Genomic DNA, 14,404 nt, shown 5'->3' on the forward strand with positions numbered 1-14,404 from the left:
TAATGTCCTTAGTGTGAATTAACGTGAAAGAAGCCACTTTAGATTTCAAAACAAGAAATACTCCCATGTCCAAATTGTAAGGTACAAAAGTCTGCTTTATGCCTACTTTGTGAGTGCCCTACATTTTCGTGATGCTCTGATCACTTTTCCACAGTGAGTCCCATCCTGATTTCATTGGGGGATGTGACTCTTAATTGTTTGTGCCTGTTGAAGGACCCTTATAACCACAAAAGGGGGAGGCTATAGCCAAGGTGTGCCATAGTCTCCAACGGTCAGTAACCTGAACCAGACAGTTGTACTGGATCTGTTACTGGCAATGTACTTTGAAATAGTGACTGCACAAGTTGTAGCTATTTTTGCACACAGGAAGACTTTTTCTTCTTAGACGCTCTCAAAATAGAGTAACTAGTATTTTTAAATCCTGTAGCCAGGCAACTGCACTTTATTTTGCCCTTGTGTGTCATTGGTTGGAAAATCCTTAAATTCAGCTTGTGACAAATTATCCTGCCTAAGTCTGAAAATACACACAAATACAGATCAAATGCCATCTAAATGCGAGCCTTTACACACCAGGTACTGCTGATAGACAAGCTGAACATAGGAATTCTGTGGCTCGCAAACAAAGCCTTACATTATCATGCTTGAATCTATACCTAACTCATATTACAAAGGTAATAGTAAAGGCATGTGGAGAATGGTGCTACAGTAGTAAAGGGGTGGAAAACATGAGCTATGAAGTGAGTCAATGAGTGGTTGTAGTTAGACTAAGGTTAGACATTATTATCTTATGTGAGTACATAAATGATGCATATCAGGGGAATCTAGTCAGCTACAAAACATAAGGGAGCTGACTGTATAAGACTTGAAGATATGGCATTTAATGTGGTCAATTTGCTGTAAATGTTAATAATAGCTGGTGATGGGTGCTTCTGTTTGTGGGCTAGGATGGGTTATCTCAGGTCTCTTTGTGGAAGGATAAGAAGAGGATGCAGCCATGCTTTGTCTTCTGTGAGAATGTCACATTATGTAGGACCGATGGGGAAGGCTGGGAGACTCTGTGGGCCAGGGGAAACTTCCTGCTACAATCCCTGGATTTACCGGCCATCCAGAGTTTAGCCACCCTCCCCAGTGGCAGTAAGCAGAAGAACAGCACCACCTTACTTAACCCTAAACTGGAGTGAGGGTCAGATTCAGTCAGAAACATGCTGCGATTCAAACATAGGGACATACTTTATTGTATTCAATGACAGATAGTGAGTGACCATGTAGGGTCATATTCTGTTGGGCCCTCAGGCCAGGAGCTCACAAAAAGGACTGTGTAGGTGTTCCTGGGTAACGACAGTATGGTATTATTTTGCAAACTACAACTCCTGAGTTTTCCCAGGAGAATGCATGTGAAAGTTGGTGTGCACTGATCGGGTGCAAGTAAATGTTTGAATTATGCCTCTATGTATTATTGGGAAGTTAGGGTTTAACACTCCAGTTTGACATAAAAGCTAACACTCTGTGCCTGGAAGTAGCTCAACCTAAGGAGACGATAGAAGCTCTCCACCACCATCTTTGGGCAATAATGCCAATGATTAAGCTCTGCCTCTCTGATGACCAGAAGGAACTGTCTTCAGTACTCCTCTTGCTTGTTCTGGCGGGGACAGCAGAATCTGTTGGCCTGAAGCATCTTGTGTCTACACAGTTCCTAGGGCTTGCACCTGCTGCTTGGATCTGGAACCACGCACTGTGTCCTTGTGGTTGTTGCCTCTGCTGGATCCATTGTCTGATGCTGCGACTGTGTAGCAGACCATGACACCGTCCTAACTGAGTGGAGTTCTGTGGCATGTCCTGCTGCATGCATTTTATTTGAATTGCGAACAGTGACCATGGCTGGGTTACTACTGTTGAATCGTCTTTCTAGGTGAGTCTCAATTTCTTTGCCTTTATATCTTCAGGGGTTCCCATCCAAACTCATCTGTGCTCACTGATAGTTCCTAAGGTGTCCAGGTTTGTTGCTGAACCAGACCATCCCGCTGATAACTGCAACAATTCTTGCTGCTGCAGGGTCCTCATCTGTGTGTCTCGACTGATCTTGTGTTTGGACTTTCATCTTGGAAGCCACCAGACTCTGCTTGACGTGGTGGTTCAGCTTCTCCGGTAACCATTTAGTTCAGAACTGCAGGAGGCCCTACCACGGCATCACTACTCATCTCTACAATCTCTCATCTCATCTCACTTTTATGAAAATTACCCCCAATTCAATTATACAGACTGTTCCAATTAAAGAGAACAAGAGAAGGGCATGAGCAGTGCTCCAAATAAGATTTTGAGGTGATGTGAGATCTACAGAGTACAGACACAAAATTGGGTATAACCAGTCTTTATTCACAACACAAAATAAAAGAGGTCTCCTCTGAAGCTTTAGCAACTCAAAGTACATCAAAGTTCTTTCCTCCCAGAGGAGAAATCTGAACTTCAAGAAGAGTGAAAAGTTCTTCTTCAGAAACTTAAAGATTTTGGATGAATTCTCTGGCACTCAAGGTTCCTTTGTGGCTTGGGTTTAAAAAAGTTCTGCCTGGTTGTCTCGCGTGTCGTTTTGGGTGTTTACCACCTCCAGTCCTGGCAGAGTTGCTGCATCTCTGTCACAAGGCATAGCAGTAACTGTGTCTGGACAATCACTGGCAGAGAAAGCAACCCGAGCCTTATGCCACCAGTTTCCAAAGAGGATCTTTTGAGGGTCTTATGACATCCCCTCTCTGGGGTCCTGATGGCTACACTCTGCCCTACTTCTCTGATCCTGCACTGGTCTGGCACTCATCCTCTGCTTGCCACATGCTCGTTCCTCTTCCCACCGTGAGCGTAACCTCTTCAGATCAGAGCGTCACTCGTACCCACTGCTTCGGGCAATGCTTGCCCTATCATGCCTTCCTCTTCTAATTCTAACTTCCCTATCCTTTTCACTCTAGTTCTGTGTTCCAGCTACCTTTGGCTTATCTCTCTTCCCTTCTTACCTCCCATCTCTACCACTCTTCCCATTCTCATTCTCCTCTCTCATCTACCTTGTAGCTCTCTCTACCAACGCCTACTTGATCCAAACTCTACTATTCTCCTGCTCCAAAAGCCCATACTAGCCCCTTCCTGTCTGTCCCTTTTATCTCTGGTTCACTCCTCCCTTAGGGTCGGGCTCAGGGTTTCCAGTTGTGTACCATTATTCACTTTGATTTGCCATTGGTATTATTTGGAAAATCACTGTCGCTCAGCTGCTGTGTGAGTCAGGTGTAGGGAAATATGCAGAGGCTGGACCGCTGCATTAAAAAGATGGTCCTCCACCTTGAAACTGGATAACACTCCCTCCCAGACAGATACAACATTTGGATCAGTACAGCATCTGATTCCTTCCTTTGGGTAAATGCCTGTTAAGCTCAAATTGTGTATAGCTTGTGACTGCAAAGTACATTCTCCTTCCGGCGGAACAAGGCTCATTGGTGGGAGTGGAGCAACTGCAAATTTGGGTTTGTGTTTGCCTTGCTCAGGGATGTTGCTGCATAGGGTGACCTTAGTTTGGGAGTCTCTATCTTTTGTGCCCTACAGAGATTATTTTAAAGGGCTAGAAGCAAGTGGTGGGCAAATGTGATAGAGCCGGTTAAGTGGCAGTGATCAGGAAATCTCACCCACACTGCCCTGGGCCCACCATCCATCTGCTCAGGGAGGCACCCAGCCCCCTGAGTCACTGCATCAGAAGTCCTGAGTCACAATTGTCCAAGCATTTCGAAATTGGGAGTAAAGAGGATGTTTGAGGAAGTAAAAAAGAAGTTCTCATTGTTGAGTGAGGTATTTTAAGACAAGTACAACTGCATTTTAATGTTTAAAGACATTTCTTTTTGTTGTAACACATACTTTCTTTGTGCCCAGTAATTATCATCATTGAAAATATATGTGATGTTTTTAGGCTCTCTTAACATGAGATAAAACAATAGTAGAGATCATCCAAGTAACATGCACTTCTGACACCTTTCGTCTGAACATATCACTACAGAAGTTCAAGATGTCAATAAAAAGCAAACACCTGCTCAACTGCTACTCTTAGCTGTTATTGGGATTATTTGCCTAACTTTAGGGAGTACAACTGATAGGTGTACCTGGAGGCATGGGTTTTAGGCAAAAAGGTAGATGAGAGCAGGAAAGGGGACTATTGATAAGAAGAGGGCACAGAATGGGCAGTCATGGCAGGAGTAGGGGCATGTCTGAAGGGGACTAAGAGGAAGTCTGATGGGGAATAAGAGGAACATTTGGTGAAGAGATTGCAGGAGATAGAAGCAGCCTAGAATAATCGCAGAATGCAAGGGGGGCTAAGTGGTTTGCAGGAAAAAACAGCAGATGGGAGAGGAAGTGTGTCAGGTGCAGTAAGAGCTGGTGAGGGGCCCAGGAACACAAGGTGATCGGAAAGGGAAGAAAGGGGCAAGCTGCTGCAACAGAGAGAAGGTCATGGACAGGAGAAGGGGAGAATTGAGAGGATCTGTGGATGGCGAGGTGCAGGTAACAAAAACTTCAGAGCATAGTTCACATCTTTGACATCAAAAGTAACCATTGTTCTCACTTTTAAAATATCTTTTACAATCTTCTTCTCATCATGGAAACGTGCCTTCAAGTCTTCCACATAGAATTTGAACAGGTCGAGGGGGGTGGAGCCTGTGAGGAAGGAAAATGCTAGAACGGCTATTAGTCTTCACCAATTCAGGAGAGAAGACAGATAGAGACTGAAAGGGAGAGGCACAAAGTCAGGAGAGCAGAGAGACTGGCTGTGGGGGAGGAGTACAAGTTACTCTCTTACCTGGTAATGTTCTTTCGATGGGATGGTCCGACGACGTATTCCATATCTATGACAGGTAATCACCACAGCTGTGCTGCTTCGGAAAATTTTCGGCGTCTGCGCCCTGCGTCAATGACATTGATATGCTGTCCTCGAGGGCCTCCGTGGAGCCGACGTCACCAGATGTTATTAGTAGGATGCACAACGCCCGTAGCCTCAGTTGTAGTTTTTTCCCCAAAACGTGTGGCACCAATCTTCTGCCAGTATGACCACAGAAAGCGTTGCGGAAACATAAGCTGCAATCGCATAAGAAATTCTGTAGCGGGGCAGGTAGGGAGGGAGCGATATGGAATATGTCGTTGGACCATCCCATCGAAAGAACGTTACCAGGTAAGCGAGTAACTTGTTCTTCGAGGGGATTGGGTCCTCTGACGTATTCCATATCTATAACAGACTCCCAAAGCAGTACCAACGTATGGAGGAGGGAAAAAGAATTTAGAAAATAGAAATTTAGAATGTCCAATCAAATTGCAGAGTAAAGGACCGCCTTGCCAAAGGCCAGATCCTGCCCATGGATGGAATCTAGGGTGTAGTGTAGTACAAAAGTATGGACCGAAGCCCAAGTGGCTGCATCACAGATGTTTCGAATAAGAACGCCCCTCTGCAGGGCAGTAGAGGCAGCCATACCCCTAGTAGAATGGGCCTGTAAAAAATTTCCAAGATAATCCATCTAGACAAAGTCTGCTTAGTAACAGCTTGTCCCAAACGCCTTCCAGCATAACCTATAAAGAGCTGATCGTCCACTCTGACCCGGGACATGCGTGAAATGTAGAAACTTAAAGCTCTCCTAGGATCCAACCTATGGAGCCGCTCCTCTTCCTTACCAGGATGCGGAGGAAGATAAAATGCCGGAAGAATGACCTTCTGGCTTAAATGAAATTCAGAGACAACTTTCGGAAGAAAGGAAGGATGAACTCTACGGACAACCCTGTCCTTATGAAACACAGTGAAGGGTGGCTTAACTGAAAGTGCCTGCAACTCACTCACTCTGCGAGCGGAAGTGACCACAACTAAAAATACAGTTTTAAGGGTTAACAGTCTCAGAGGACAAGAATGTAAAGGCTCAAATGGAGCACTCATTAGAAATTTTAGAACAAGGTTCAAATCCCAACCAGGCACATGGAAAGGTGATGGCGGAAACACATTAGTGAGCCCTTTGAGAAACTGAGAAATTAAAGGAATTTTGAAATAAGAACACTCCTCCGACGAGCGCTTAAATATGGATAGCGCCGCCAGGTAACCTTTAATGGTACCCACTTGCAGCCCCTTGTGGGCTAACGAAAGCAAAAAAGACAGAACCACAGGAATGTCACATGAAAAAGGATCCACATTCTGAACCCTGCACCAGTGGCAGAACTTTCTCCAACGGCAACGGTACAGGGACTTGGTTGCAGGCCGTCTGGCCGAAAGCAACACCTCCATCACGTCTTCAGGGAGGTCCCAATCCTTATACCTCAACATTTCAGAAGCCAAGCGTGAAGGTTGAGGGATCTGACCTCTGAATGGAGAACCTGACCCCCCTCCCATGAGAGCAGATCATCTCGGTAGGGAAGACGACGTGAAGGGCAGATGGACAAGTCGAGAAGGTCCGGGTACCATGTTCTCCGAGCCCATGCTGGAGCAATGAGGATCATCCGGGAACCGAACCTCTGTAACCTCTGCAGCACTTGCAGGATGACGGGGACTGGAGGAAACGCGTACAGCAGTGGGAAGGACCACTCCACCACGAACGCGTCTCCTAAGGCTCCTCTTGGAGGAAATTCCCGCAAGCAGAACCTTTCGCACTTCTGGTTGACAATGGAGGCGAAGAGATCCCCTTGAGGGGTCCCCCAAAGGGTGAAGATCTCCAGGAGAATCTCCTGAGCCAGCTCCTACTCGTGAGACATCGCACTCTGCCTGCTCAGAGCGTCAGCCGTCTCGTTTTCGTCTCCGGCCAGATGAACTGCCAAGATCGAAATTTCCTGCTGGATGGCCCAGAACCAAAGCTGCATCGCCTCCCTGCACAGAGGAAGTGACCCTGCACCCCCCTGTTTGTTGAGGTAGTGCATGGCCACTGTGTTGTCTGTCAGAATCAGGACATTCTTTCCTCGCACAGTCGGCAGAAAAGCCTTCAGGGCAAGCCTGACAGCCCTCAGCTCCAACAGATTGATATGGAGTCTGGACTCTGACGGAGACCAACGACCGCTGACTGTCAACTCGTTGGCATGAGCTCCCCATCCCGTGAGGGATGCGTACATCATGATCGTCACCTCCGGCCAGGGTAGCCAAAATGGAGCCCCCCTCATCAGATTGCGATCGACGGCCCACCACAGAAGGTCCTGGGCGACCGAGGGCGGCACTTGAACGGGGTCCGACATCCTGCCGGAGGACTGTGATCACTGCATCTTGAGAACCCATTGCAGAGATCTCATCCGCAACCTGGCCTCTGGCACCAGAAGAATGCAGGATGCCATGAGGCCGAGCAACCTAAAGAACTCGAACGCCGGGAGACTCTGGGCATGCTGAAACTTGTGCACCATCTGCTGAATGTGATGAGCCCTCACCTGGGGAGGAAAACACTGCCCCAGGGATGTGTCGAGCACAGCTCCGATGTACTGTAGCCGCTGAGTTGGCATCAAGTGGGACTTCTTTAAGTTGAGGGAGAAACCCAGCTTGTGAAGGGAGTGGCAGGTGACGGACAGATGATCCACCCTGATCAACCAATCGTCCAGGTAGGGGTAGACGTGAATCCCCCCTTTCCTGAGAAGGTGAAGACCCTCGGGGCGGAGGTCAATCCGAACGGCAGGACCCGAAACTGAAAGTGCGAGTCGCCAACCGCGAACCTCAGGTACTTCTTGTGCTTGGGATGGATCGGCACATGAAAGTAAGCGTCTTTGAGGTCGAGAGACACCAACCAGTCCTGAAGTTGAAGGGCCTGGAGGACTTCAGAAAGATTAACCATCTTGAACTTGTCCTTCCTGAGGAGCTTGTTCAAACCGCGCAAGTCCATGATGGGTCTCAATCCCTCGTCTTTCTTCTAAATCAAAAAATAAGGGGAATACCATCCCTTGTTCCTCTCCGCTACCGGCACCAGTTCTAAGGTGCCTTTCTCCAGCAGGGATTGTATTTCCTGCGCAAGGAGCGGTGGATTGTCGTGAGGCCTCTGCCGGAAAGGAAGACAGGAGCCGTGGACTATGATCTCCAGAACCCACACATCTCAAGTAATGGCACGCCACTCTACAAGATGCTGCGCCAGCCTTCCCCCAACCGGCGAACCATTGGACATGGCCTCATGACGGAGCAGAAGTGGCTGCGGCAGTGCCAGAGGGCAAAGAGGCAACTGCCCGAGCGGCTTTGGTACCTCGAGTACCCTGTTTTCCAACTCTGGTACTCCTACGGAGGCCCCTTTGACTTGCAGCTCCTCTCGATTTACCAAAGGATGAGTAATATCAAAAGGAACCTCCCATCCATTGCTGTCCCCTAGGACAAAAAGGCAGAGGTTGGCGGACTGCAGCACTCAACGACTTCGCTGCAGCTTTGGAGGTCTGCAACCTCTCAAGGCTCTCGTCAGCCTTGCTGTCAAAAAGATGTTCACCATCAAAGGGCATGTTGAGGAGCCGGGCTTTCACATCCGGAGCAAACCCTGACTTCCGCAACCACGCAAACCAGCGTATTACGGTGCTCGCCACCATGGACCGGCTGATACAATCTGCCATGTCCAGACCCGACTGAACAGACTCACACATGGCATCCTTGCCATCCAGCACAATAGCAAGAATACCATCCTGTTCCTCCCCTTCGGGAATATGTTCAGCCGCTAACGAAATACAGTTCCACGTAACAAGGCACACACGGAGTTGGCTGCCTGTAAAGCCATACCCCCTGAAGAAAACACTTTCTTCTCCCAGCCATCAAAACGCTTGTCGTCCCTATCAGGAGGGATGGTAGGGTACAACGCCTGCTTTGCTGGGGCATAGCCGCCTACACCACCAAACTCTCCGGAGTGGGGTGCGTGATGAAGTAGCAGGGGTCGCTACTGGCTGGGCGGTATTTTCGCAGCAAAGGCTTGCTCACTGCCGGGAGACTCTCTGGAGCAGTCCAAGCTGCTGCTACCCTTCTCTGCAAGGCCATATGGAATGGCAGTACCGGGTCAGTTGGTGGACCTTGGTCGAGGACATCCGTCAGGTCATCCTGCAGAAAATCCACAGGTGGCGCCGACCACCCCAAGTATTCCATGACCCTCGACAGAAGGCGCTGGTACAAGGGCTCGGCATGGGTGCCAGGCTCAGGCATACAGAACTCCACCTCCGGAGAGGTGTCCAGACCACTGGCGTCATGCAACGACTGACGCAGGTCTTCAATCTGGCTATGACCAGACAAAATCTTGTCAGGCACCTCCTCAGGAACCATACCTTCCTCAGACCCTTCATCCACCTCAGAAATATAATCCAGAGGCTGGAATGAGGGCACAGAAAAAGGGACAAAGACATTCTTAGCCTTGGCCAGAGCCTTTCTAGGGGGTTCCACCGTGCCACGGGGTACCTCTGACAAAACAGCCTCGAAAGGCATCGAGGGCATTGATGGAATCAGCGTCGACGTCAAGCGTGGCGCCGGCAGCTTCGACACGGTCCTCGAGGGCGGAGCCCCGAGCGTGTCCTTTGACAGCCTGAACGCTGATGGCGTCGACAGCTTCCTCGGAGGCAGAGCCTCGAGAGAGTCCCTCGACGACCTCGGCACCGGAGGCGTCGATGTCTTCTTCGAAGACCTCAAAGGCTCCGATGGTCTCGAGGGCGTTGAGGACCGGGCACTAGAACGGGCATGTCTAGAGCGAGCATCCTTGTCCGACCAAGACCTCGAAGGTGCCCAGTGATCGCGACGACTGCTTGATCAGTCTTCCGCGAGTGCCCCGAAGAGGCAGAGGAATGGCGTGACCTACTCCTGGACCGAGACCCCCCGGACTTACGCCGACGATGCGGAGAGTCGCCCCTCGAATCGTCAGTCGAAAGCCCAGTGGATCTCGACTTCTGGGGTTGGCCACCTTACCTACAGAAAGCTTCTTCTTACTCTCCCGCAAGGCCTTCGATGTAAGCGACTGGCAGTCTACACAGTCATCCGTGCCGTGGTCCTCACCGAGGCACCAGAGGCAGGCGTCGTGCGAATCCGTCAATGACATCTTGGACCCACAGTCCCGACACTTCTTAAAACCCGGCCGTGGAGGAAATCTTCACAACAAACAGGTTCGAAGAACCGAAAGAACAGAAGAACCGAGGCGCGCCAAGATCTCAGAAGCGAACACGTTCGTGGAATAAACGGAACTGAGACTACGGGCGTTGTGCGTCCTACTTATAACATCCGGTGACGTCAGCTCAACGGAGGCCCTCGAGGACAGCGTATCGACGTCATCGACGCAGGACGCAGACGCTGAAAATTTTCCGAAGCAGAACAGCTGTGGTGATTACCTGTCGTAGATATGGAATACATCGGAGGACCCAATCCCCTCGAAAGGGCTGAGACCGATGGGAAAAGGCTGGGGTTAAGAGAAGAAGAGCTGATGGTGAGGGAGACAATGTGAACAGAGACTGATGGTAAAACTATGAGAACACAGAGGATTCCCCGGGATGTTGAGACAGACACAGACACACACAGACACAGACACACACACACACAGACACACACACCCCCTGAGTGATTTAGTCAAAACTCTATTAGTAGCTGCTACCAGCCGACTCCCCATAACACTGAGAAAACACACCCATGGGCAAAACAAGGTACAGAATGTGAGTTGCAGTTGCAAGCCAGCAAACGGTTTCGGGACTACTCAAGTTAGCAAGAGGAACCCCCAAAATGGAATTCTGACATGCATTAATGACTGATTGCCGATTGCTGAGCTCTACGTGCAAACTACAAGGGAGAGGTTTGAATCCTGGGGGGCCCGCTCAATGGATATTCTTCAGGGGTCAGTAAAATGAAGACCAATGACAAACCACAGATATTTGTGTAAGGCCACTGCCATGCAAAACAACTTATTTTATTTTCACTTTCACTAAACTGAATTTTCATTGCAAGCACTGAAAGTTTTTTGGGAGTGCAATAGGGCAGTTTGTGGTCCTTCTTACCGGTCTGTCCGAGCATGTTTGCAAATCGTATATCCGCACTCACAGAAGGGTAAAGCTCCATCCAGGTCGACATAGAATGTAGCTGCCCAGTTTCATGAAGTTCATCCAAGAAATTCTAGGAGGAGAAGGTAGTGTTAGGAAACTAGAGGCTGTGTAGCAGCCTCTACTTACAGAGGGAACTGGAGACCAATATGTTCAGTGGGTACGTAGGGGATGAGGTAGGGGTCTGAGGAACAGGGCAAATTGTCTGTAAATAAATCTGGAAGATCTTCTACACAACCAAATACTATATAAACTGTAGTAGGAGGGACATCACTTGTGCAAGGGGGGGTGTGCTGTTCAGTGGAAGTGTGGAGGCCGTGTAGTGTCATCTTTTGAGGCAGTAGGATGGGATCCTTTGAATAGGAGTTGTGAGATGTGGGAGTGAACCAAATGTAGGATGAGGTAAAAAACCTGCTGTGAATGCAGTTCTTTCAGCTAAATTACCAGTATTGATAGCAGAGAGATGGGTGTCATCAGCTGTGCTGGAGGCAAAAGCATGTGGAGGTCCTTCCTGTGGAAGTTGTGTGGAGGAAAATAACTTGCACTGAAAGTATTGTAACTCGGGGATTACCTCACAGGGGCAGATACAAAGTATCATCTGTGTGGGTGGTGAAGTCAGATCTGAGTGATCATCTGCATGGGGCTGCAGTATGAGAACATTCTGCACTGGAAACTATTGAAAGAGCGATTGCCTGGACCGTGTCCAACTATGTAATGACTGGGACAGTACGATTTCCCAACACAGTGGGATTATGGATGTTCAACTACACTGAGGAAATGTAATTGGGATATTGCATGTGCTGGACCAGTGGGGCAGGGAGGTCATCTATTCTGGAGTAATGATATGGCAGCAATTACATGGAGTGTGCATCATGGCATGGGAAAACCTTATGTGGCATTGGGAATATCACCCATGGGGGGAGGTCACTTTTTTAGGCAGTGCGGGAAGAGGGCTGCAGTCCCACTTGTTTTAAGGATTCTCTTAAAAGCCCTACCCTAGGGACTTGATGTAGATCCACATCGTGAGCTCCGAAATGAAAACCATTCCTCAAATATTCTAGGACTGGCATTAGAATATTAAATTGATACCCTCCTAGAATATTCAGGGAAAAATGACTAAAATGTTTCCTTTAATGCAGTTTGAAAAACATTTGTGAACTGTACGTCAGGTAGCAGGGGTAGCTGTGCAATGGAAGGGATCGCCAGCAGTGGGGCATTGGGATTAGGAGATCACCTGGAAGGATTCTCTGTTCTTACGCTGCTGACGCCTTTCACGCAGTCTTGTTTTCTCCTTCTCCTCTTCTTCTTCCTTCTCCAGGGCTCGGATATGCTCTTCGAAGCAGATTAGAGCATCTTCCTTATCCATATCTAGAATAATAAGGAAGAGAAATGACGATGCGTAAGGCGACACATGCAGGGGGGGGTCCTCTGGATTGGCTCTGCAAATATAAAATCTAGCCAAAATGAAATGGTGGAGGTGAGCAGAACACTGGTTGGCACTAATCCTTGCATTGTCCTAGATTAGTATGAATAAAATGTAACACTGCTTGAAGGTGCAGGGGTAGGGAAGTGAGAACGAGAAGCAGTAAAGATGAGTGAATCGACCTGGTTCGGTGAAGAGACAAACCTGGGAGTAGGCTGTTTGGTCACTTGTTATAACACTTGGTTGATTCCAACTTCCCCGAGAGATCTAGCATTGAATGCAACAGACATTGCAACAGGCATTGAATGCTAGATCTCTCTGGGAAGCTGGAATCAACCGAGTGTGATAACAAGTGACTGAACAGCCACTCCCAGCTTTGTCTCTTCACTGAACACAACCTCCTCGACCCTGTCCAATCCAGATTCAGACCCCTACGAGGAACCGAATCATGCCCATCTGGGATGACCTTAAAAGAGTTACAGACTTGGAAGGCTGTGCCGCACTTATCCTCCTCAACCTCTTAGTGGCTTTTGACACTATTGACCACTGCACCCTCATGGACAGACTCCACTCGCTGGGCATCAAGGATACAAGACTAATGTGGCTATCCTCCTTACTCTCCAACTGATCACAAATTATCCACATTCCTCAGTTCTCCTCTAGCCCTCAACCTGTTACCAATGGAGTACCTCAGGGTGCCTTTCTATACCCCTACTCCTCAACCTCTACCTGAGCGCCCTCTCTGCTCTTATTCGCTCACATGGCCCAACCTGCTACAACTACACAGATGACACCCAGATCTTCTTCAAGAACCCCAATACCTCATCCTTCGGCCCTCATGACCTCTCTTCATGCCTAATAGAAATTGACCACTGAATGATAGCTAACCACCTCCTTGCCAACCCTGGAAAAGCAAAATCACGATCTATGGAAAGACTGCCCTCTTCCCCCAGCCCCCTCTTGGCAGTCCTCTCTAGACCCTCCTCCAGCTACATCCAATTCAGTAAAGAACCTGGGATGTACCATCGATGCAGATCTGACACTTTTACACCACATCCACTCTGTGTCTAAATCGTGCTGTCTACACCTTTGCATTCTCCAAAACGTCTTCCCTTTCCTCTCCTAACCTCACAAAGTCACAGTAATCACAACCATCGTCCTCTCTCGCCTAGATTATGCTAACTCTTTTTACTTAGGCACCCCTGCATCTCAATGCAGAAAACTCCAAAGGGTCCAAAACACTGCAGTTAGGCGCCTCCTAGCCCTTGGTCCCAGAGGGTACATCACACCTGCCCTCCAGGTGCTGCACTGGCTCCCTGTTGGGCAAAGGTCCGCTTTCAAAGCTATGTTCATCACCCACCTCCTCTGCACAAGACAGGCCCAGAATACCTACAGCACAAGCTCACCCCTTACAAACCCAACAGAAACCTGAGATCAAGCATTGCACTCCTACTGGTCATCTCTCCCATTAAATCAATCGGAATAGGGTGCCCTCCTTTTCCATCCAAACACCCACAACATGGAACGTGATTCCCCTTAGCATCTCCTGCTTAGAAGATCACCTTGCTCCTGCGTCCTGACAAACCCATTCCACCCCTCGTGTCAATTTAAGCCCTGTCAGATAGGCAGAGGCAGCAAAAATTAGTCTCTCAAAAATGTATTGAGCAACGCAGAGAAAGGACCCAAGCAGACCGCAAGATAGGATCAGCGATAGGCCGGCGAAACAAGAAACCAACCGGGACATGCTGGTACTTCCACCCAAACGCACTAACCTGCAATCATATGTCACGTGAAGATACATCGCAAGCACCTCTGCTATTAGAATGCAGCTAAGTCCCAAAACAAAAATTCAGTCTAGCTGGACACATAATCAGTCTCCTGGACTTGCATACCCTCCTGACAACATCTCAACACTCATCCACAAGCCAGCTCGACCAGGGTCGCTATCAGAGACTTCGCCACCTCTGCCTACCACACACATTCTAA

The 14,404-nt window shown here is 48.7% G+C and overlaps 1 protein-coding gene across 6 annotated transcripts in view; it reads right to left on the minus strand.

Annotated features, from left to right (window-relative positions):
- Window positions 1-14,404, minus strand: part of PRPF40B (pre-mRNA processing factor 40 homolog B) — a 1,091,929-nt gene that overhangs the window by 164,381 nt on the left and 913,144 nt on the right. For 5 of the 6 annotated variants that reach the window (XM_069653885.1, XM_069653882.1, XM_069653884.1 and 2 more), the window contains 3 exons: window positions 12,230-12,363; window positions 10,954-11,068; window positions 4,586-4,695 (listed from right to left, as the gene is read on the minus strand). In XM_069653885.1, coding sequence (XP_069509986.1) covers window positions 4,586-4,695; window positions 10,954-11,068; window positions 12,230-12,363 — 359 coding nt within the window. The remainder of the gene's footprint in view (window positions 1-4,585; window positions 4,696-10,953; window positions 11,069-12,229; window positions 12,364-14,404) is intronic. The other variant, XM_069653883.1, reaches the window with a different exon arrangement.

Source organism: Ambystoma mexicanum, chromosome 3q (genome assembly GCF_040938575.1).
Source record: "Ambystoma mexicanum isolate Mex_15411 chromosome 3q, UKY_AmexF1_1, whole genome shotgun sequence".
NCBI lineage: Eukaryota > Metazoa > Chordata > Amphibia > Caudata > Ambystomatidae > Ambystoma > Ambystoma mexicanum.